Genomic DNA, 23,621 nt, shown 5'->3' with positions numbered 1-23,621 from the left:
ATGGGGGTTGAATGACTGATTTTGTTGTTGGTCTGGGCGGGTAAGGTGACGAGCGTTTGGAAGTTGGTGCTTCAGAGAGGGTGACAGTTGGGGGGGGGGGGTTTGCTCTTCCGAATCTAATGTATTACTATTGGACGGCCAATGCCAAGGAAGTGCGGGGTTGGGGAGAGAACCAGAGAATGTGGGTGAGGATAGAGGTAGGCGCTTGTAGGGGGTCGAGGTTGTGGGCACTGGCAACGGTGCCACCCTCATTTACAACCTCGGAAATACTCGGGTAGTCTCATGGTGACAGCCACGCTGAAGATATGGTGGCACCTTCGGCTGCATTTTAAGTTAGGAGCGTGATCGTGGCTGACGTCAGCTCCAGAAGACGTAGGTGCACAATTAGGCCACTCGGCCCATCGAGTCTACTTCGCATTTCAATCATGCCTGATATTTTTCTCATCCCCATTCTCCTGCATTCTCCGCATAACCCCATATCTCCTTATTAATCAAGAACCTATCTCTGTTTTAAAGACGCTCAGTGATTTGGCCTCCACCGCCTTCTGTGGCAAAGAGCTCACAGATTCACCACCCTCTGACTGAAGACATTCCTCCTCATCTCTGTTCTAAAGGATCGTCCCTTTAGTCTGAGATTGTGTCCTCTGGTTCTAGTTTTTTCCACAAGTGGAAACATCCTCTCCACATCCACTCTATCCAGGCCTCATGATATCCTGTAATGTTCAATAAGATCCCGCCTCATCCGTCTAAGCTCCAATGAATGGTCAACATTCATACTTCCTCAAAGAACTCTTAACAGATTTCTCAGACGTGACACTGACTCCAACAGACCCAGAGTCCTCAACCGTTTATCATACAACAAGCTCTTCATTCCCGTGATAATTCTTGTGAACCTCCTCTGGACCCTTTCCAAGGCCAACACATCCTTCCTTTGATACGGGGCCCATAACTGCTCAATACTCCAAACGGGATCTGACCATAGTGAAAATGCTGGAAAATCTCAGCAGGTCTGGCAACATCTGTAGGGCGAGAAAAGAGCTAACTTTTCAAGTCTGACCAGAGCCTTGTATAGCCTCAGAAGTACATCCCTGGTCTTGTATTCTAGCCCTCTCAACATGAATGCTAACGTTGCATTTGCCTTCCTAACTGCCAACTAAACCTGCACGTTAACCGTAAGAGAATCGTGAACAAGGACTCCCAAGTCCCTTCGTGCTTCTGATTTCCTAAGCATTTCCCCATTTAAAAAAATCTGTGCCTCCATTTCTCCTTCCAAAGTGCATAATCTCTCACTTTTCCACATTGTATTTCATTTGCCACTTCATTGCCCACTTTCCTAGCTTGTCTAAATTCTTCTGCAGCCTCCTTGCTTCCTCAATACTATCTGTCCCTCTACAGATCTTTGTATCATCTGCAAACTTAGCAACAGTGCCTTCAGTTCCTTCTTCCAGATCATTAATGTATATTGTGAAAAGTTGTGGTCCCAGCACAGACCTCTGAGGCATACCACTAGTCACCGGCTGCCATCCCCACTCTCTGCCTTCTGCCAGTCAGCCAATCCTCTATCCATGCCAAGATCTTACCCTTAAAACCATGGGCTCTTAACTTATTTGACAGTCTCCTATGCGGCACCTTGTCAAAAGTCTTCTCTAAATCTAAATAAATCACTTCCACTGGTTCTCCTTTGTCTAACCTCCTTGTTACTTCCTCAAAGAACTCTTAACAGATTTGTCAGGCGTGACCACTGTGGACGGAGCAGTGCTGACTCAGTCCTATTTTAACCATGCACTTCCAAGTACTCTGCGATCTCATCTTTAATAATGGACTCCAAAATCTTACCAATGACCGAAGTCAGGCTAACCGGCCTGTAACTTCCTGTCTTCTGCCTCCCTCCCTTCTTAACATTAGCCACTTTCCAGTTCTCTTGGAGCCTTCCTGCCTCCAGTGATTCCTGAAAGATCACCACCGATGCCTCCATAATCTCCTCAGCTACCTCTTTTAGAATCCTGGCGTGTAGTCCATCCAGTCGAGGTGATTTACCCACCTTCAGACCTTTCAGATTCCCCAGAACCACCTTCTTAGTAATGGTCACTGCACTCACCTCTCCTGGAGCTCTGGCATCCCACTGGTGTCTTCCACTGTGAAGTCAGATGTAAAGTAACTATTCAGTTCCGCTGCCATTTCTTTGTTTTCTATTTTTATTTCTCCAGCCACATTTTCCAATGGTCCAATGTCTATTTTTGCCTCTCTCTTACCTTTTATACAGTATATTGAAAAAAACCTTTTCCTATCTTCCTTTATATTGCTAGCTTGCACTCTTATTTCATCTTCTCTTCCCCCCCCCCCCCCCACCCCCTTTTGCTTATTTAGTTGTCCTCTGCTCGCTTTGAAAGGCTTCCCACTAATCCTCGCCGTTTTGTATGCTTTTTCTTTTGTTTTTATGCTGTCCTGACTTCCCTCGTCAGCCACAGATGCCTTGTCCTCCCCTTAGCATGTTTTCTCCTCCTTGGGATGAATTTCTGTTGTGCTTCCCGAATAATCCCCCAAAACTCATGCCATTGCTGTTCCACTGTCTTCCCTGCTAGGCTCCTTTTCCAATCAACTCTGACAGCTCCTCCGTCATGTCTTTAGTTACCCTTATTTAATTGTAATACCGTTACTTCTGATTCCAGCTTCCCCCCCCTCAAACTGCAAGGTAAATTCTATCATATTGTGGTCACTGCTCCCTAAGGGTTCCTTCACCTCAATTTCCCTAATCAAGTGCCTCATCACACATCACCAAATCCAGAATTGCCTGTTCCCTTGTAGGCTCTGTCACAAGCTGTTCCAAAAAAACATCTTTTGGAATTCCACAAATTCCTTTTCTTGGGATCCGCTACCAACCTGATTTTTCCAGTTCACCTGCATATTGAAGTCCCCCGTGATTATTGTAATATTGCCTTTTTTACATGCCTTTTCTATCTCCTGATTTATTTTTTGCTTCACATCCTGACTACTGCTTGGGGGCCTGTACATAACTCCCATCAGGGTCTTTTTACTTTTGTAATTCCTCAACTCTACCCTCAGCGATTCTATGTCTTCTAATCCAATATCACTCCTTGCTATTGATGTAACTTAATTCCTTACTAACAATGCAACCCCGCCCCTTTTTCCCATCCGCCTGTCCTTTCGGTAGGATACATATCCTTGGATATTTAGATCCCAGCCCTGATCTCCTTGCAGCCACATCTGTGATGCACGCAACATTGTACCGGCCAATTTCAATGTGCGCAACAAGCTAATTTACCTTGCTCCGTATTCTAATGATGTGTTTGAGCTGGCTGGACTGGATGTTAGGTTTCAGGGATGGGAAGAGCAGGGGATGATGGAAATGAGGATTTATTTTTAGAAGGGTAGTTTGCGAGTTTGGAGGAGTTGACAGAGAAACTTGGGATCCCCTGGGGGAGGCCTTTAGGTATTTGCAGTTGTAGGACTTTGCAAGGAAGGTTTTTCCGATGTTTCCAGTGACACCTCCCTCGTTGGAGGCGGTGTTGTCGTGATGGGGTTGCGTCATCTTGGCAATTTATGGGAAGATTTTGGAGCGGGATAAGGTGGAGCTGGAGGGGGTTGAGGCCATGTGGAAGGAGGAGCTGGTACTGGAGGAGGGGTTGTGATGTGAGGTGTTGCGGAGGGTGAATGCTTCAACCTTTGTGTGAGGCTGCGGTTGATACATTTAAAGGTGGTGCACCTGACGAGGTAGAGGATGTGCCAGTTGTTTGAGGCGGTGGAGGACATTTGCGAGCAGTATGGAAAAGGTCTGCCACCCATATACATATGCTGTGATCCTGTCTGAAGTTGGATAAATTTTGGGGGTCTTTTTTCAGCACCATGTTAGCGATCTTGCACTTGGATTTGGAGTCCAGACCCTTGGGGGCCAATTAGGGGTATTGGGCTTGCTGGAGCTGCAGCCAAGAGAGGGTTGCAAACATTTTAACCTTCACCTCACTGATTGCTCGAAAGTGGGTCCCGTTAGGGTCAAGGTCAGCGTCTCTGTCCAGTCCAGCATGGCTCGGAGACCTGATGGAGGTCCTATATTTGGTGACGGTTATGTTTACCTTGAGAGGGGCAATTGAGGGGTTCCATAACAGATCAGATCTGTTTATTCTTCACTTTAAAGAATGGTTTCTGTCAGTTGGGCGGGAGAAGGGCTATTCTTTGAGTTGTTGGGTTGTAGGGGGGGGGGGGGCTTCTGTTGTTCTCGTTTTGCATTTTGTTTTATGTGTAAAATGGTAAAAATCGAATAAAAATATGTATTTTTTAAGCTAGGATGCTTTGATGATTGAAGCAGTGTGATGATATGCATCACTGTAAATGCACAAGGGGTTAATGTAGATACACTAGGAGTAAATAAACACTAGTGGGAGCACCAGAGACATTGTGACACACACACATTCAACCAATAGGTCAGCAAGATAGGATACGACCAATGGGCAGTCAAGACACACCCAGAAGTGACACTACACAAGGGGGCTACCCATATAAAAGGACAGGGCACACATGCTTTTTCTCTTTTCCACAGGCGACACTCGGAGAGACTGGGGCGGATCAGGAAGCATCACATCCACTGCATGGATTAGAGCAGACTGGTTAGTTAGATTGAGTTACTATAGTAAGATTAGCAGGAGAGTAGAACTCGTGTAGGAGAATTGTTATCTGTTCAATAAATGTGTTAAATCTATCTCCAAGTCTGAACCTTCCTTTGTCAGAGTATACATCAAGGAAACAGCTTATGCTACATGAAGAAGCATAACACAACACAGCAGGGAAAAAATAATTTGCAAAAACCTTTGCCGATCTATTTTGTGTTAATATCTTCTGCTACAGGATGATAGATTATGGATTAGTGCTGGTTTCCAAATACCCTCTTGATTATTCAGGTCATGCTGAGCAAAGACTATGCATTTTCAGGGCAGATAGAGAATGAACATGGAAGGTTAATTCAAAATAAAACCCTGTCCTTATTTGTGACTGATAGGAATCATACAATCATAGAGTTTACAGTATACAAGGAGGCCATTTGGCCCATCGAGTCTGCACCGCCCCGTGGAAAGAGCACTCTACTTAAACCCACGCCTCCACCCTATCCCCGTAACCAACCTGACCTTTTTGACACTAAGGGGCAATTTAGCATGGCCAATCCACCTAACCTGCACATCTTTGGACTGTGGGAGGAAACCGGGGCACCCGGAGGAAACCCACGCAGACATTGGGAGAAAGTGTAAACTCTGCGCAGTCACCCAAGGCCAGAATTGAACCCAGGAAGACTAAGATATTTTGACCATCTGTAAACATTAGATCACTTAGTCTGTTTTTTTCATCTAATTCTGTATTCCAGTTCTTTGAAGGCTAACAAAGGACCACTTTTAGACTTGTTTACAAACTAGGGAGAATAATTTGCATAGTAGGGAAGTATGTATGAATCTCATGTGTTATTGGTGCTAATTGGCATAGAACCTATGTGATTGGCCTCTAATGGCAATGTGGAGACTAGAAATCAAAACTTGACATCGCTTTGTAACTCCACGTTCATGATTTTTGCTTTGCTTATTCTACAGGACTGCGATCAAGTTCATGTGGAAGATGTTGCATCTGATGACAATGGACAAGACTTAACGTAATCAACTTTATATTTCAGTTTAAAGTCTTATGCTATGTGCATTAATGTTCTAAGAGAATGTTATATTGGTCACCTTATTTATGGAAGGGTGTGAATACATTGGAAGCAGTTCAGAGAAGGTTTACTGAGCGAATCATAGAATTTGCAATGTAGAAGGAGGCCATTCAGGCCATCGAGTATGTACCAGCCCTTGGAAAGAGCACCCTATTTAAGACCACATCTCAACCCTTTCCCCGTATCCCAGTAACCCCACCTACCCTTTTTGGACACTAAGGGCAATTTAGCAGAGCCTAACCTACACATCTTTGGACTGGATTGTGTGAAATGCCTAATGAAAAAACGATTGGAAATGTTAGGCTAGGAGTTCAGAAGAGTAAGAGATGACTTGATTAATACATATAAGATCCTGAGGGGTCAATGTGGCGAGGATGTTTCCACTCTCTGGGTGAATCTAGAACTCTTTAAATTTAAGGGTCGCTCATTTAAGACACGGGAAGAATTTTTTTTTTAGGTAGTGAATCTTTGGGACTCATCTTCCACAAAAGCTGGTAAAAACAAGCCTTTGAATATTTTAAAGGCAGAGGAAGATAAACAAGGGGGTGAAAGGTTATTGGGAGGTAGCAAGGTCAAAGGTTATCAGGTTAGGCAGGCAGGAATGTGGGGTTGAGTTTACAATCAGATCAACCTTGATCTTATTGAATAATGGAGCAGGCTCAATGCGACAAGTGGATTCCTCCTAATTCATATGTTTGTAGGTAATGTTATGGTTGAAATTGATAACCATCTTGAGGCTAGTTGTTCACATTGTTCCCCCTTTCTCTGAAATGTTGAATTTCTTTGCACAAAGATTAGTGGAAATCTGGAACTCTTCTCCCTGAAAAAAGCTCTTGAGGCTGGGGGTCAAGTGAAATTTAAAACAGGCATTGATTTTTTTTGTTAGCTAAAAGCATTAGGAATTATGGAATCAATGTTTGATGGATTGACCATGCTAAAATTTCCCTTTTGTGTACAAAGATGTGCAGGTTAGGTGAGGACGGGGATAGAGCAGGGGAGTGGGCCTAGGTAGGATACTCTTTCAGAGGGTTGATGCAGACTTAATCGGCTGAATGGCCTCCTTCTGCACTGTAGGGATTCTATGATTCTAAGAGAGGTAGATGAAGTTAAGATAAATATCAGCAATGACCTAAATTATCAGCAGAACAGGCTCAAGGCAACTGTTCCAATACATTGTATAGCTTTATAGATCATAGAATTTACAGTGCAGAAGGAGGCCATTCAGCCCATCGAGTCTGCACTGGCTCTTGGAAAGAGGAGCCTAACCAAGGTCAACACCTCCACCCTATCCCCTTATCCCAGTAATCCCACCCAACACTAAGGGCAATTATGGACACTTAAGGGCAATTTATCATGGCCAATCCACCTAACCTGCACATCTTTGGACTGTGGGAGGAAACCGGAGCACTCGGAGGAAACCCACGCACATAGAGATAGATAGATAGAGAAATACAGCACAGAACAGGCCCTTCGGCCCACGATGTTGCGCCGAACGTTTGTCCTAGGTTAATCAAAGAATTTTGGACAATTTTTCATGGCCAATCCACCCAACCTGCACATCTTTGGACTGTGGGAGGAAACCGGAGTACCCGGAGGAAACCCACGTAGTCACGGGGAGGATGTGCAGACTCCACACAGACAGTGACCCAAGTCGAAATCGAACTTGGGACCCTGGAGCTGTGAAGCAATTGTGCTATCCACAATGCTACCGTGCTGCCCTTAAGAAGAAATTAATCTACACTCCATTATTCTACGCTAATCCATGTACCTATCCAATAGCCGCTTGAAGGACCCTAACGTTTCCAACTCAACTACTTCCACAGGCAGTGCATTCCATGCCCCCACTACTCTCTGGGTAAAGAACCTACCTCTAACATCCCCACTATATCTTCCACCATATATCTTAAATTTATGTCCTCTTGTAATGGTGTGTTCCACCCGGGGAAAAAGTCTCTGACTGTCTACTCTATCTATTCCCCTAAACATGGGGAGGATGTGCAGACTCCGCACAGACAGTGACCCAAGCCGGAATCGAACCTGGGACCCTGGAGCTGTGAAGCGATTGTGCTATCCACAATGCTACCGTGCTGCCCCCTTTGTGTATGCTGTGTTGATTAAGTTTCTTTTTTACATTTAACCAAGATCTTGTAGGAAGCTATTTTTTTCTCTCTGGCTTCAGGAACTACAACTTTGCCACTGATGGTTTTCATGGATCAGTGTCTGGTCCGAGCCTTTCCTCAGGAGGTGGTGTGCAGGGAGGTATCGATTGGATGAGAAAGCTGGCCTTTCGATATCGACGTGTGAAAGAAACGTACAACACATACAGTACAAATGTTGGAGGTAAGTTTCTTACAATGTAGCTGCCTTGAAAATTATTTTTCCACTCCACAACAATCATTGCTAAAGAGACCAAGAAAAGTGTACAAGTGTCACTTTATTGTTTCAACAGAGCTGCTCAACCCAGCCAAGAAGGATTCCTTACAGAAATTAAGAGCTGATGTCGAAATTTTAACTAACTCCTGGCTAGCAACTGCACTGAAATCACTATTGCTAATCCAGTCAAGGTAGCTGAATTGATTCATAATAGGCATAAAATTTAAGGTTTTGGAATTTTGCCAACTGTTTATTTCATCGTTCTGATCATCGTTGTACTACATTCTACATCTGAACAAGTGATTAGGTTTTTAAATAAAAGCCCATTCAGATTTAAATGAACTCTGGAAGCATATTCAAGGAATAAACTGAACTGATAATTTGCTAGTGCATCACGGTGGGGCAGTGGTTAGCACTGCTGCCTCACGGCTCTGAGGATCCAGATTCGATCCGGGTCACTGTCCGTGTGGAGTTTGCAATTCTCCCCATGTCTGCGTGGGTCTCATCTCCACAATCCAAACATGTGCAGGCTAGGCGGCTTGGCCACGCTAAATTGCCCCTTAATTGGAAAATAAAAAATTGGGTACTCTAATTTTATTTTTAAAAAAGAGAAAGAATAAAAAATAGAAGTTATAATTTGCATACTTGGGAAGCCTTTCCTGTCATAAATGCAGATTGGGAATTTGGGCATATGCTGCATATAATTTTCTATCTGTTATTTTAAGTGGAAAAATTGGCTGAAATCTGTCTGCTGTTCATAAGTAAGATTAATTTGAAGCTTTCAGTCCAGTTTCTAGTAGGCAGTTGACCCCATATACAAAACTACCCACATTCAAGCACTAATGATCTTGGTGGAAAGAGCTCAAGGATGGCTGACATGAAAAAGGAACAAGATGTTGAAACTAAAAAAGAAAATGCTGCAAAATCTCAGCACGTCTCGCAGCATCTGTTGGGAGAGAAAAGGATCATCTGGACTTGAAACGTTAGCTCTCTTCTCTCCCCACAGATGCTGCCAGACCTGCTGAGATTTTCCAGCATTTTCTCTTTTGGTTTCAGATTCCAGCATCCCCAGTAATTTGCTTTTATAAGATGTTGAAGCTGGCAGCCAAAATGACTGATTTCAGCTTGATCACATAAAAGATTCAAAAGAAAGGGGAAAGAGGATAATATATGTTTAGAGAATAAAGACTAGTTGGAGTCTTTTTTTAAATTTCAGAAGGAACTGTGTTAACATCCTTGTCACCACAACACAACTAGTTCCAGCTCTGGCTAAAGTGTTGCTGTATGGACTGGGTGACATTTTCCCTATTGAAAACATTTACAGTGCCACAAAAATAGGTAAGAGGTTTGATTTCAATGTTATTTTGTTATTGTCTTTGGATAGTTTTCAAATAGATAATCAAATAACCTCCACTTGCATGACTAGTTGCGTAATCTTTTTTTAACTTCACACATTGTTGCAAAGGAAGCCTGATATAAATTGGAATTGATGTTGTTTTATGAGTTTATTCTGATGGAAATTCCGGTAACACTTCCAAGTAGCATCGATATATAGAATATTTTAAGCATGTCACTGTTGTGTAAACTTTTACAACTAATCATGGTATAACTTGGATAGGGACCTGGAAGCACCCCACCTGTATGTTTACTTGGCTTAATGTTTGGTGGCAGGAAAATAATTATCAACAGGTGCTGGCCTTCCCATGTGTCGCAGCGCGCTGCCCTTGTCCTTCTCAATGGTGGTGGTTGTGGGTTGTAAGATGCTACCTAAGGAGCGTTGATGAGTGCTGCAGTGCAGGTTGTAGATTGTACATGGCTGCTGCTGCGTGTTGGTGACAGGGCATCAGCTTCTGTGGGTCTTTTTCTGACTTCCAATAACCTGCCCTATTGTTAATGATTCCTGTATTAGCGCTTGTATGACCCGTGGGCAGCACGTTAGCACAGTGGGTAGCACTGTTGCACCAGGGTCCCAGGATTGATTCCTGGCTTGGGTCACTGTCTGTGTGGAGTCTGCACGTTCTCTCTGTGTCTGCGTGGGTTTCCTCTGGGTGCTCCGGATTCCTCCTACAGGTCCCCAAAGACTCGCTGTTAGGTGATTTGGCTTTCTGAATTCTCCCTCTGTGTACCAGGACAAGTGCTGGAATGTGGCGACTAGGGGCTTTTCACAGTAACTTCATTGCAATGTTAATGTAAGCTTACTTGTGACAAGGATTATTATTAACAACATCTGTCAATATATGTTCTAGAAAAGTTGTTTGACGTTAATTGGCTTGTCAACACATTTGATTATCCCAGCAACTGGTATTATGCTCCAAAGTATCACTGACTTACTAAACTTTTCATCGGGTAATTCTGATCTTTTAGCTGCTGTTGGAATGTGTTTTTGGTTGCATTTGTCATTTTGTTGATGGTAAAGTTTCAAGTGAATTGGCTCAAGTTCGTTCAAAGAAATCTTGGGTGTGGAGAACATTATTTAAGTAAGCTATTGCTGGCGATGAAAATAGCTGTTTGTTTAGATAATATTTTGTTCAGCCTTTCATTTAGTCTCATTATAGTTATCAATACCAAATAGTCCAACAAAGTGAATTGCATAGGACAGGGCAACTCAGTTAATATTTGGGCCATGAGTTTGAATCTGGCTCAGACTGTTGGATGTCTTGGAAAGCTGTTAAAAACATCTCAGTAAAATGAGTTTCGCCAATCTTAAAATGGCTCACATTGGGCATAATTGCATGCCCAAAACTTCCAAGGATATCTAAAAGGGAAATACAATGCTATTGTGGGGTTTTCTAGTCTTGTGCGTTATACTAGTTAAGCCGAGAAAGTCACTTTAACAATGCTGCCATTGTACCAATTCTGCCATCATGTCAATCAAGTTCTCATGCGCTTGTTCAGTTAAGTGTATGACTCCAAGGTACATGTCCTGCTGTCTTGAGTGTCCTAGGAAGCTAAAGTGCCTGTTGTGTACAGCACTTGATGCATGCTGCATTTGCTGGTGCATTGACTATTGGCTCGCTGGTCGGGTATAGGACATATCCCACATGCACAGTAATAGGTGTGATGCACATTGGGTTCTGGAGCAATATTGTTAAAGCACTGGACCACAATTGTGAACCGGCTTTGAATTGAATTGAGTTTTGTTTTATATACAGAATTACACCTCCAGTGTAATTCAGCATAGATCTCTTAGTAGATTAGGGACATAAGGGAATAGTTAAGACATGTTGGCATTGTAAATGAAGCCTTATTTTACTTTGACTTCAGATTGGTATTGTTTGGAAGAAGTGAATACATTGCAGTTCCCAGCATGAGCCATTGATTTTCTGCTTCAGATAAATTTTTTCAAAAATGTGGGCTGCAATTTGGATACATTTGCCATATTGAAAATTAGAAAAAGATCTTGTTGGCTTATTTTGTTATATTGAGTGCCTTTGTTTAAAACTAGCTGGTAAATATGCACTCTGCCTATCTGCATTATTCATTAACTTGAAGTTTAATCTATTTTGCTTGCCAGTTTATACTGAAACACAATACGTCTTCCTGCTGCTGAGAACATTCTCCTGAGAGAACTATCATATCACCAGCAGATCGTTGGCATGAAAAGCATGAAAAAAATGTTCGATGTTGTTGAACTATTATATTTTCACAGAATTACTTATGTCTGGGTTGAGCAAATGAGGCAACCAGTTCATTGCCAGTCAGGCCCACAGACTGCAAGCTGTTTTTAGTGGTGTTACTTGGAAGAGGAATAGTAATTTGAACATTCCCCACTTGTCATCGTGATGCTGAGGGAGAAGGGATCTGAATAGATAGATGGAGCCTTAATTTAACATCTCAACCTCAAGTACATTGCCATACTCCATATTGCTCCACCTGAGAGTCTTTTCAGCAATGTTTCTCAAGTGCAAACCATTATTTTCTTGGACGGAAAATTTATTTGAAGCAGTTGGTCTTGAAGGGCAGGTGGAAAGAATTCATGAAGCCTGTGTAAGCAAAGCCTCCACCTTGACTGGGACGCAAAATCAATGAGATGCATTTGTTTTTTCCAGGCAAAGAAAGCTGTTTTGAACGCATTGTGTCCAGATTTGGGAAGAAAGTTACATATGTCGTCATTGGGGATGGTCGGGATGAGGAGTATGCAGCTAAACGGGTAAGCTCAACTTGGAATGTTTTGCAGTGAATGTAAATCCTGCACGATTGACAAAGGCTTGATGCAAAAGCAGTAGACACAGAGCGGCACAGTGGTTAGCACTGCTGCATCACTACCATCTGGCCTTGGATGACTGGATATTCTTCCCGTGTCTGCGTGGATTTCCTCCGGGTGCTTCATTTTCCTCCCATAGTCCAAAGATGTGCAGGTTAGGTTGATTGACCATGCTAAATTGGCCCTTGGTGTGAAATCGTTAGGTGGGGTTATGGGATTGCAGGGAGAGTGCTCTTTCAGAGGGTCGGTGCGGACTCTGGCTGAATGGCCGCCTCCTGCACTGTATGAAATTACATTCTATGATTCGTCTATGAATTGTAACAACACAAATGAAGGAATAAGTACAAGAAACGCGAAAAAGATGGAGTAGTTGACCGGGTTTAGGGTTCAGCAAAAGATTGGCTACGATCGTTTGAAAGTGTTGTAATGTATGTTTATTTGTTGGGGAATTCTTCAGAAGGGCACTAGATTTTAGAGGCAAATCCACTTGTGTACAAAATGCATTTTAAATCTATATTGCCTGAAAGTTCCAGTTTCACCGTTGTTCATTAGCTATATTTTAAATTCTGGCAAATGTGTTTTATTCATGCCCACCCCAACCACCCGACCAATCAACTGATGTGTTACATGTGTAAGCTAAACGCTACCACCCGATTGCAAGTTCCTGATCTCAGAAATGGTGCAAACCATCTGATCCATTGGTCTGAGTACATGGGGCTGTTTAGCACAGGGCTAAATTGCTGGCTTTGAAAGCAGACCAAGCAGGCCAGCAGCACGGTTCGATTCCTGTAACAGCCTTCCCGAACAGGCGCCGGAATGTGGCGACTAGGGGCTTTTCACAGTAACTTCATTTGAAGCCTACTCGTGACAATGAGCAATTTTCTTTTCATTTCATTTCATTTCATTTGTCTGAAACTTGATTGTTCAGCATTTTATTTGTGTTTTTGCCTTGAATGTGCTATAGCTTTTTGAGTGATTATAATTATATCCAGTTATAATTCAGGTTTTCCACACCATTTTCTTGCAATGCAATGTTTTCATTTCCTAAATTTTTTTTCTTAAACTTTTTCTGCCTAGTTTGATTTTTTTAAATTGCTACATTCTTGTCAGGTTGCATGCATGCTACCTAGGTGAACTTCAATCTAAAATATTCTGTTAAAACATTCTCTTCCCTGAGATACACCATCCCTCAAAGAAGCATTAGTTCAAAAGTGGGATGAGTTTCTTCTTGAGATTTTGTTAATAATAAGATTGAAAATTAGTGTTTTTTTTGATCATCAGTTAATGAAAAAGAACAAACTTGCATTTATATATAGTATCCTGACCTCTGGATGTCTCAATGGTGCTTCAAAGTATTACAGGTATATGCAGCAACCAGTTTCCACGCTCCAAGGGCTCACAAAGAACAGTAAAAAGAATGACAAATTTTTCAAAACTAATCAAGAGAAAGAAATGTTTCTTGATTCTAAGTCATAAGGGTTCAAATTCTACCTATGAAAAAATAAACCTGCCCATCTCTATCGTTCAGGGATAATTGCTTCAATTTCCTTTTGTTGATATTTACAACATTGAAATTGTTTATCCGGTCACAATACCGTTCCACAGAAGAAACCCATTGGAATAAAGCTGCTGTGAAGTTAAGTCAACGGTCTTGTTTTCATGTATTCATGCACTTTTCTGCGCTCATTTCAGGTTGTTGCATATAGCTTGATTTCACTGATTTTGCAATACATTCTGTACATTTTGTACATACTGTAGTGGATATTTGAAAACTAGAGTACCATAGAGTGGATTGCAAAAATGTCTTGCCTCTGCACCGTTTCTTAGTAACTAGTTGGGGGGGGGGGGGGGGGGGGGGGGGGGGGTTCTGCAAAGCCATATTCTTGATAACAGTGGTTAGCACTGTTGCTTCACAGCGTCAGAGACCCGGGTTCGATTTCCGGCTTGGGCCACTGTCTGTGCGGAGTCTGCATATTCCCCCTGTGTCTGCATGGGTTTCCTCCGAGTGCTCAGGTTTCCTCCCACAAGTCCCAAAAGACATGCTTGTTAGGTGAATTGGACACTCTGAATTCTCTGTGTTGCTGAACGGATGCCGGAGTGTGGTGACTAGGGGATTTTCACAGTAACTTCATTGCAGTGTTAATATAAGCCTACTTGTAACACTAATAAAGATTATTATTATTATTCGGAAAATTATATTCCATAATGTTTCTTACAAACAACTGAAAGCCTGCCTTGTTATACACTGTATAGAATATTAGTTTTGGGCTTCCATCATCTTTATTTTCAACAGTCATGATCAGCAATGATCATTGAAATGAAATTCACTTTATCCTTGATTTTGTCAATGTGTGCGGTGTACACCTTATTAACATCATGCTACAACTGATGCACAACCATTGACAGATTAGTCTCGTTGGGTGAATTGGACTGGCTTTAAAGAATATTAGCTGGCATGCGCTATACTGTGAGAAATCTTTGGCCATGGCGAAGTTAATTCAGTCGTATCTAGAAAATGCTGGACAATCTCAGCAGGTCTGACAGCATCTGTGGAGAGAGAATGGAGATAAAGCTTAGAGTCTGGATGATTCTGTCAAAGCTGGAGAGAACTGGAGATGGAATGAGGTTTATATTGTTGGGAGGAGGGTGCGTGGAGCAGTGGGGCTGGATAGAGGGTCAGCAGTAGGTAGAGCTTGTCAAAGATGTCTTGGACAGAGGGAATGTAAATGTTGATGATCGTGGCTAAGGAGGCTGCCGATCGTGGCACATTAAACAATGTTTATCAAACTTTTTTCCAGTGACCCAATTTTACAAAATGACCACCTCTCGCAACCCACACCAAATTGACAATTGATTCTCCATAGTTAACTTTTTAAAGCATCACATTCATTATTGGCACTTCTATATTATTCAATATAAAAAATTGAAATTAAATTTTATATATATATATATACTTTTTGTTATTTGGAGATTTAAATAACTTGTAAGAAAAAATCTCTGCACGTATCAGTGTACAAGACATTTGATTGCAGACTCCTGAGGTGATTGAAGGGGGAATGAAGAAATTCTTGGGAACACGCCTGGCTTTTCGGCTGATGGGGAAGAACGGAGACTCACCATTGATTGCAGAGTCAATCTCACTGAAAGAGCGACTGATCTCAGAAAGTGAGCGGAGAGTGGCACTCCATTTAAAATATACATCAATCCCATTATGCACACAGCAGAGCTTTAAACATAGATTTGATTGCCAAGGTTAAGAGTAACTGAAACTCAACAGATATCAACAAGATTAACTGTTGCAGAAATTGAATCAACACTGACAATGTTACTGGCAACAGAAATTCAAGATTAATTGACTGTGTTAACAGTGGCAAACATTAAACATGCATCCAATTCAGAACGTTAACCCTGAAGTCAGTCTCTTTGTGTGATCATTAACTGTGCTTCCTATGAGCTGTACTTAAACAGATGCATTTCCCCTCCTGTCTGGGATGTATGGATTTGCCAAACCCACACCCGTCTCCCTAGAGCCAAGTTCAGAACGGGGCAAACTGAAATCAGCTTTGTGACAATGGACCAATTGAAAGGGTGGAGAGATCCCCACAGGATGCACAGGAATTATCTGCTGGAGCTAGATACTAAATAAGGAAGTACTCCGGCTTTGATTTACTGACTGGGGTACTTGTGGAAACATATTCCAGTCGGCAGTCACTTGGTTTTGGTTTTGAGATGCAGGCCGGGGAAAAAAAAAGATTGTGAAGCACTACTGGAAATTAACATTGTGCAGAAGGAGTACCTGCAGGAAGTAAATTTAAAGATAATTGTTTTTTTTCTTTTAAACTCTTCAGTTGTAGGTGCAGGTGCTGACTAAACTGGATGATCAGCTGCTGCAAAAACTGGAGTGGCTGCTGGAGGCTGTGTCGGTGGTGCTAACTATGAGTTACCCAGGGAGGCAGAAAGTCCACGGCACCAGCCTCTACATCAGCCTTATGTGGCCACACGTTACACTGTAGTCAGAATTCACCCAGGGAGAAAATGGGGAAAAGGTTAGGGGATCATTTTTGGAGACTATTTGGTGACCCATTTTAGATCATCCCATGATCCACCCTTGGGTCGCGACCCCCACTTTGAAAAATACTGCATTAAGGATCAGAACGTTAATGGCAGAACAATGAACGATGAGCAGTGTGTCAAAGGACAACAGGGAACAGATGGCCCTGACAGGAACATAGAGCATTACAGCGCAGTACAGGCCATTCGGCCCTCGATGTTGCGCCGACCTGTGAAACCACTCTAAAGCCCATCTACACTATTCCCTTATCGTCCATATGCCTATCCAATGACCATTTAAATGCCCTTAATGTTGGCGAGTCCGCTACTGTTGCAGGCAGGGCATTCCATGCCCTTACTACTCTCGTAGTAAAGAACCTACCTCTGACATCTGTCCTATATCTATCTCACCTCAATTTAAAGCTATGTCCCCTCGTGCTAGACATCATCATCCGAGGAAAAAGGCTCTCACTGTCCACCCTATCTAATCCGCTGATCATCTTGTATGCCTCAATTAAGTCACCTCTTAACCTTCTTCTCTCTAACGAAAACAGCCTCAAGTCCCTCAGCCTTTCCTCATAAGATCTTCCCTCCGTACCAGGCAACATCCTGGTAAATCTCGTCTGGACCCTTTCCAATGCTTCCACATCCTTCCTATAATGCGGCGACCAGATCTGCACGCAATACTCCAAATGCGGCCGCACCAGAGTTTTGTACAGCTGCAACATGACCTCCGAAACTCAGTCCCTCTACCAATAAAAGCTAACACACCATACGCCTTCTTAACAACACTATCAACCTGGGTGGCAACTTTCAGGTATGTTCATGGACACCGCGATCTCTCTGCTCATCCACACTACCAAGAATCTTACCATTAGCCCAGTACTCTGTCTTCCTGTTACTCCTTCCAAAATGAATCCCCTCACACTTTTCTGCATTAAACTCCATTTGCCACCTCTCCGCCCAGCTCTGCAGCTTACCTATGTCCCTCTGTGACCTGCAACATCCTTCCGCACTGCCCACAACTCCACCGACTTTAGTGTCATCTGCAAATTTACTCACCTATCCTTCTACGTCAGGGGTGGGCAAACTTTTCCGTGCAAGGCCCACTTTCAGAAATTCACAATTTTAAAGGGCCGCATAGTATATTAAGTAAAATAATTAATATTTTAAATAGCCAAAATAAAAGGTCTTAAAGAAAAAAAAGCACATTTATTTGAAAAACAAAGTAACTCAGTAAGTAACAGAACAATGTCAATGAGAATGATGCATCTGACTGCAGTCATTTACCAGTTTGTTGAAATCAGGTGTCAAGTTGCTTGTGCTGATCCTTAACACGGACAGAAGCACAGCCTGGCCGAGTCAACGATAGAAACGCGCTAGTGGGGTGGATGAGTGGGGCTGCCTTATTGGTCGGTTTAGTTGGGTGTGCGACCAATAGGAGTCCAGGTTACAAACAATAATAAGGCTTATTGTTTGTAACCTGGACTCCTATTGGTCGCACACCCAACTAAACCGACCAATGAGACAGCCCCACTCATCCACCCCACTACGGCGTTTTTATGCGGCCCGCCAATGAGGTGCCCGGAATCATAACCGGCATTTTTGAAAAGCCGCTGAAGTAAATGCGCTTATTGAATAAGCGCATTTACTTCAGCGGCTTTTCCCCAGCGGCTTTTCAAAAATGCCGGTTATGATTCCGGGCACCTCATTGGCGGGCCGCATAAAAACGCCGTAGTGGGGTGGATGAGTGGGGCCGTAGTTTGCCCACCCCTGTTCTACGTCGTCCTCCAGGTTATTTATAAAAATGACAAACAGCAGTGGCCCCAAAACAGATCCTTGTACACCACTAGTAACTGAACTCCAGGCTGAACATTTCCCATCAACCACCACCCTCTGTCGTCTTACAGCTAGTCAATTTCTGATCCAAACTGCTAAATCACCCTGAATCCCATGCCTCTGTATTTTCTGCAATAGCCTACCGTGCGGAACCTTATCAAACGCTTTGCTGAAATCCATATACACCACATCAACTGCTTTACCCTTGTCTGCCTGTTTGGTCACCTTCTCAAAGAACTCAATAAGGTTTGTGAGGCACGACCTACCCTTCACAAAACCGTGTTGACTATCCCTAATCAAATTATTATTTTCTAGATGATTATAAATCCTATCTCTTATAAACCTTTCCAAGACTTTGCCCACAACAGAAGTAAGGCTCACTGGTCTATAGTTACCGGGGTTGTCTCTACTCCCCTTCTTGGACAAGGGGACAGCATTTGCTATCCTCCAGTCTTCTGGCACTATTCCTGTAGACAATGACGACATAAAGATCAAAGCCAAAGGCTCAGCAATCTACTCCCTAGCTTCCCAGAGAATCCTAGGATAAATCCCATCTGGCCCAGGGGACTTATCTATTTTCACACTTTTCAGAATTGCTAACACCTCCTTATGAACCTCAAGCCCTTCTAGTCTAGTAGCCTGTTTCTCAGTATTCTCCTCTACAACATTGTCTTTTTCCTATGTGAATACTGACGAAAAATATTCATTTTGCACCTCTTCCCACCTCCTCAGACTCTACGCACAACTTCCCACTACTGTCCTTGACTGGCCCTACGCTTACCCTAGTCATTCTTTTATTCCTGACATACCTATAGGGTTATCCTTGATCCTACCTGCCAAAGACGTCTCATGTCCCCTCCTGGCTCCTCTTAGCTCGCTCTTTAGGTCCTTCCTAGCTAACTTGTAACTCTTGAGCGCCCGAACTGAACCTTCACATCCCATCTTTACATAAGCCTCCTTCTTCCTCTTGACAAGTGATTCAACTACTTTAGTAAACCACGGTTCCCTCACTCGACCACTTCCTCCCTGCCTGACAGGTACATACTTATCAAGGACACGCAGTAGCTGTTCCTCGAACGAGCTCCACATTTCAATTGTGCCCATCCCCTGCAGTTTCCTTCCCCATCCTAAGTCTTGCCTCATCGCATTATAATTGCCTTTCCCCCAGCTATAACTCTTGCCCTGCAGTATATACCTACCTTTCCATCGCTAAAGTAAACGTAACTGAATTGTGGTCACTATCACCAAAGTGCTCACCTACCTCCAAATTTAACACCTGTCCTGGTTCATTACCCAGTACCAAATCCAATGTGGCCTCTCCTCTTGTTGGCCTATCTACATACTGCATCAGGAAACCCTCCTGCACACATTGGACAAAAACGGACCCATCTAAAGTACTCGATCTATAGCGTTTCCAGTCAATATTTGGAAAGTTAAAGTCCCCATAACAACTACCCTGTTACTTTCGCTTGAATCCAGAATCATCTTTGCAATCCTTTCCTCTACATCTCTGGAACTTTGCAGAGGCCTATAGAAAACTCCCAACAGGGTGACCTCTCCTTTCCTGTTTCTAACCTCAGCCCATACTACCTCAGTAGACGAGTCCTCAACAAACGTCCTTTCTGCCACCGTAATACTGTCCTTGACTAACAATGTCACCCCTCCCCCTCTTTTACCACCTTCCCTGAGCTTACTAAAATATCTAAACCCCGGAACCTGCAACAACCATTCCTGTCCCTGCTCTATCCATGTCTCCGAAATGGCTTCAATATCGAAGTCCCAGGTACCAACCCATGCTGCAAGTTCACCCACCTTATTCCGGATGCTCCTGGTGTTGAAGTAGACACACTTTAAACCACCTTCCTGCTTGCCGGTACACACCTGCAACCTTACTCATGACCTCACTACTCTCCACCTCCTGTATACTGGAGCTACAATTCAGGTTCCCAATCCCCTGCTGAATTAGTTTAAATCCTCCCGAAGAGCATTGGCAAATTTCTCCCGCAGGATATTGGTACTCTTCTGGTCCAGGTGTAGACCATCCTGTTTGTAGAGATCCCACCTACCCCAGAATGAGCCCCAATTATCCAGGTATCTGAAACCCTCCCTCCTGCACTATCCCTTTAGCCACGTGTTCAACTGCTCTCTCTCCCTATTCCTCATCTCGTTAGCACGTGGTACAGGTAACAACCCAGAGATAATAACTCTGTTTGTTCTAGCTCTAAGTTTCCACGCTAGCTCCCTGAATTCCTGCCTTACGTCCCCATCCCTTTTCCTACCTATGTCATTGGTTCCTGTGTGGACCACGACTGGGCTGCTCCCCTCAAGGATCCCGAAAACACGATCCGAGACATCACGGACCCTGGCACCTGGGAGGCAACACACCAACCACGAGTCTCTCTCGTTCCCACAGAATCTCCTATCTATACCCCTAACTATGGAGTCACCAATGACTAATGCTCTACCCCTCTCCCCCCTTCCCTTCTGAGCAACAGGGACAGACTCTGTGCCAGAGACCTGTACCCCATGTCTTACCCCTGGTAAGTGTTCTCCCCCCCCCCCCCCCCCCACACACACACCAGTATCCAAAGCGGTATACTTGTTAATACGGGGAACAACCACAGGGGATCCCTGTACTGACTGCTTCTTCCCAGCCACTCTCACCGTCACCCATCTATCTTGATTCTTCTGAGTAACTACATCCCTGAAGCTTCTATCTATGACCACCTCTGCCTCCCGAATGATCTGAAGTTCATCCAACTCCAGCTCCAGTTCCCTAACGCGATTTCTGAGGAGCTGGAGATGGGTGCACTTCCCACAGGTGAAATCTGCAGGGACACTGACGGCATCCCTCACCTTAAACGTTTTGCAGGAGGAACATTGTACTGCCTTCCCTGCATCCCCTCTGGATAAAAACAAGAAAATGAAAGGAAGAGCTTACCTGATATTCACTCAACCCCTTATGTTAGAGGAGGTGGAAGGGTGGGGGACACTGCAAGTGTAGTGTCTCGGGTTTAGCAACTGCCCAACTTATATACAGGTACTACACACTGATGTGCCATCAATTGTACGCGAGACGTGTGCTTTACAAAAGTCAGGCTTTGATAGACTAGAACACAGCTCTGCGATCGTCTACAATGGAATGGACGATCGCAGGGCGTTTGTCCATTTATACCTCGTTAATGGAGGCGTGGTTAACTCAGCCTCTCGGCCAATCGGTCGCGAGGCACATTACCGACCAGGGCCAATGGTAAGCCGGTGTTCTGCCCCAATGGCAGACAGGTATGCAGATCATATCACCACACACACCTTCCCAGAAATCCCCACGGCCAACTTCCGGTTTCCTGCTTCTCTGAAACAAGGAGGGGAGACAGTAGTGAGGGGAAAACTGATCGATGGAAGAAATGAAAAGTAATTGATAGAAGAAAATGGAGTGGGGAGAGTTGTTTAACTCGATGTACATCTGGATGGCTGTAATGTGCCTAATCTGAAGATGAGGTGCTGTTCCTCCAGTTTGCATTGGGCTTCACGAGAACATTGCAGCAGACCAAGGACGGACATGTGGATATGAGAGCAGGATGGTGAGTTGAAATGGCAAGCGACAGGAAGGTCTGGATCCTGCTTGTGGACAGACCGGAGGTGTTCTGCAAAGCGGTCACCCAGTCTGCATTTAGTCTCTCCAATGTAGAATAGATCACACTGGGAGCAGCGAATGCAATAGACCAGATTGAAGGAGGTGCATGTGAAGTGCTGCCTCACCTGAAAACAGTGTTGAGGCCCTTGGATGGTGAGCAGGGAGGAGGTAAAGGGGGAGGTGTAACACCTTTTGCGATTACATAGGAAGGTGCTGAGGGAAAAGGGTGTGGTGTTGATGGTGAGGTGTTGGGGGTGATGGAGGAGTGAACGAGGGTATCCCGGAGGGAACAATCCCTGCGTAATTTATTATGAAATTTGTCTGCCGCTAACCCTTTTAAATCCCACTTTCATAAACCTAATGAATAATTTTACAGATTAAAATGTAATGCTTCTTCAAGACAGGTTAACCACTGGCTCAAGGTTGACTGCCAACTGCTGGACTTCATTTAGGAATGCCAAGTACACAAGGTTCTGTTTTCTGGTTTACATTGGCAAAATGAAAAGTTTACAAATGGTTGAAAGGAGGGAGGGAGCAAAAAATAATCATTCACATTTAGTACCCTTTTCTATTTGTGATCTTTCCTCCAAAATGTTTACTATGCAATGTTTACCTCTTTCTTGTGCTTAATTATATGTATACTCTTAATTCTAGCACAATATGCCATTTTGGAGAATATTGAATAATGGTGATCTGATGTCATTGTATCAAGCTCTGGAACTGGACTACCTGTGAGCAACTGGGAAGGAACAAGAAGCTGAGCAACTGCAACAGATGCCTTGCACCCTGTTTGAGGGTGGCCCACTAATTTTGTTCATAGTGATTCTTCTTTAACCCAGGACGAACCAGTTAGGACTGTTGCCAGTTGAACTATGTGAACGATCTGCTTGTTAACATCCGGCATTAACTTAAAAGCAGGCATATGCCAATACACACACTGCAGGAACTCTAGCTCAGCCTTTTTTTAAAAAAGAATTTGATTAATATACATCAAAATTTTGAAATCAATGTCTAAAGGAGGAGAAGATCCTGTGCTGGACTATAATCGAGCAAGTGTCTGCTCCATGTTAAATGCACTGAAACTTCTGCTGGCATTAATATTTGAGGCTTTTGTGCAAAAATATTCTTTGGAAACTTTTGCTGTATAAATGTTCCTGAATATCCATACTTCAGCATTATCTACAGACCAACCCCAGTGTTTAATTACTGGGAAGCTCGGCTGCAGAAATGCATTGGAAATTTATTTGACAAGAAGTATAAAGGAGTAGTTTTATCTATTTTTTGTTTTTGTTTTCAACAGACCTTCATTTCAGCTGGGGGTATTTTTAAGTGTAACTTTGTGTATTTTTTAATAAACATCTTTCTCTGCTTATACGCCAATTCTGAATGTTCCCAGTGCCACTCAGCACCAGATTGAGCACCAAACGCAGCAGTGTGAACCGTTTCAGTTCAACACTACTTGATGATCGTAGAGGAGGGAGATGATGTGTTGATCTTAATGTGACATAATCTTTCTCCTCCTCTGTCCCTCAGAAATTAAATTGCTTCTTTCTATATCTTTTGTCAGCGATGGAATCACTATATTAGTGATTTCCTGTGGTTAGCAGCTCCACTTGGATTGTCTTTCGGCATATTTTTACGATATTGCAAGTGGACTTTGCTGTAAACTCTTTTTATAGTCTAAACGCCCCATAAAAAATATCTGGTTAGTGCAATTTGGATATTTGAGATGCTGGTAATAATGTGTATTAATTCATCTCTGAATGAATAAAAAGATATAGAAAACTACAGTTGGTTGTGCCTACTGCTGTTTG

The 23,621-nt window shown here is 43.3% G+C and overlaps 1 protein-coding gene across 5 annotated transcripts in view; it reads left to right on the top strand.

Annotated features, from left to right (window-relative positions):
* Nucleotides 1-23,597, top strand: part of LOC119965695 (eyes absent homolog 3-like) — a 124,705-nt gene extending 101,108 nt beyond the window's left edge. For all 5 annotated transcript variants that reach the window (XM_038796458.1, XM_038796470.1, XM_038796485.1 and 2 more), the window contains 6 exons: nt 5,592-5,650; nt 7,887-8,047; nt 8,157-8,271; nt 9,297-9,418; nt 12,130-12,230; nt 22,462-23,597. In XM_038796458.1, coding sequence (XP_038652386.1) covers nt 5,592-5,650; nt 7,887-8,047; nt 8,157-8,271; nt 9,297-9,418; nt 12,130-12,230; nt 22,462-22,542 — 639 coding nt within the window. In that variant the 3' untranslated portion in view covers nt 22,543-23,597. The remainder of the gene's footprint in view (nt 1-5,591; nt 5,651-7,886; nt 8,048-8,156; nt 8,272-9,296; nt 9,419-12,129; nt 12,231-22,461) is intronic.
* The last annotated feature ends 24 nt before the right edge of the window (nt 23,598-23,621 follow it).

This window comes from Scyliorhinus canicula, chromosome 1 (genome assembly GCF_902713615.1).
Source record: "Scyliorhinus canicula chromosome 1, sScyCan1.1, whole genome shotgun sequence".
In the NCBI taxonomy this organism is placed as follows: domain Eukaryota; kingdom Metazoa; phylum Chordata; class Chondrichthyes; order Carcharhiniformes; family Scyliorhinidae; genus Scyliorhinus; species Scyliorhinus canicula.
Note: the sequence above shows the minus strand (reverse complement) of the source record. Positions and strands in the feature narration are given on the sequence as shown.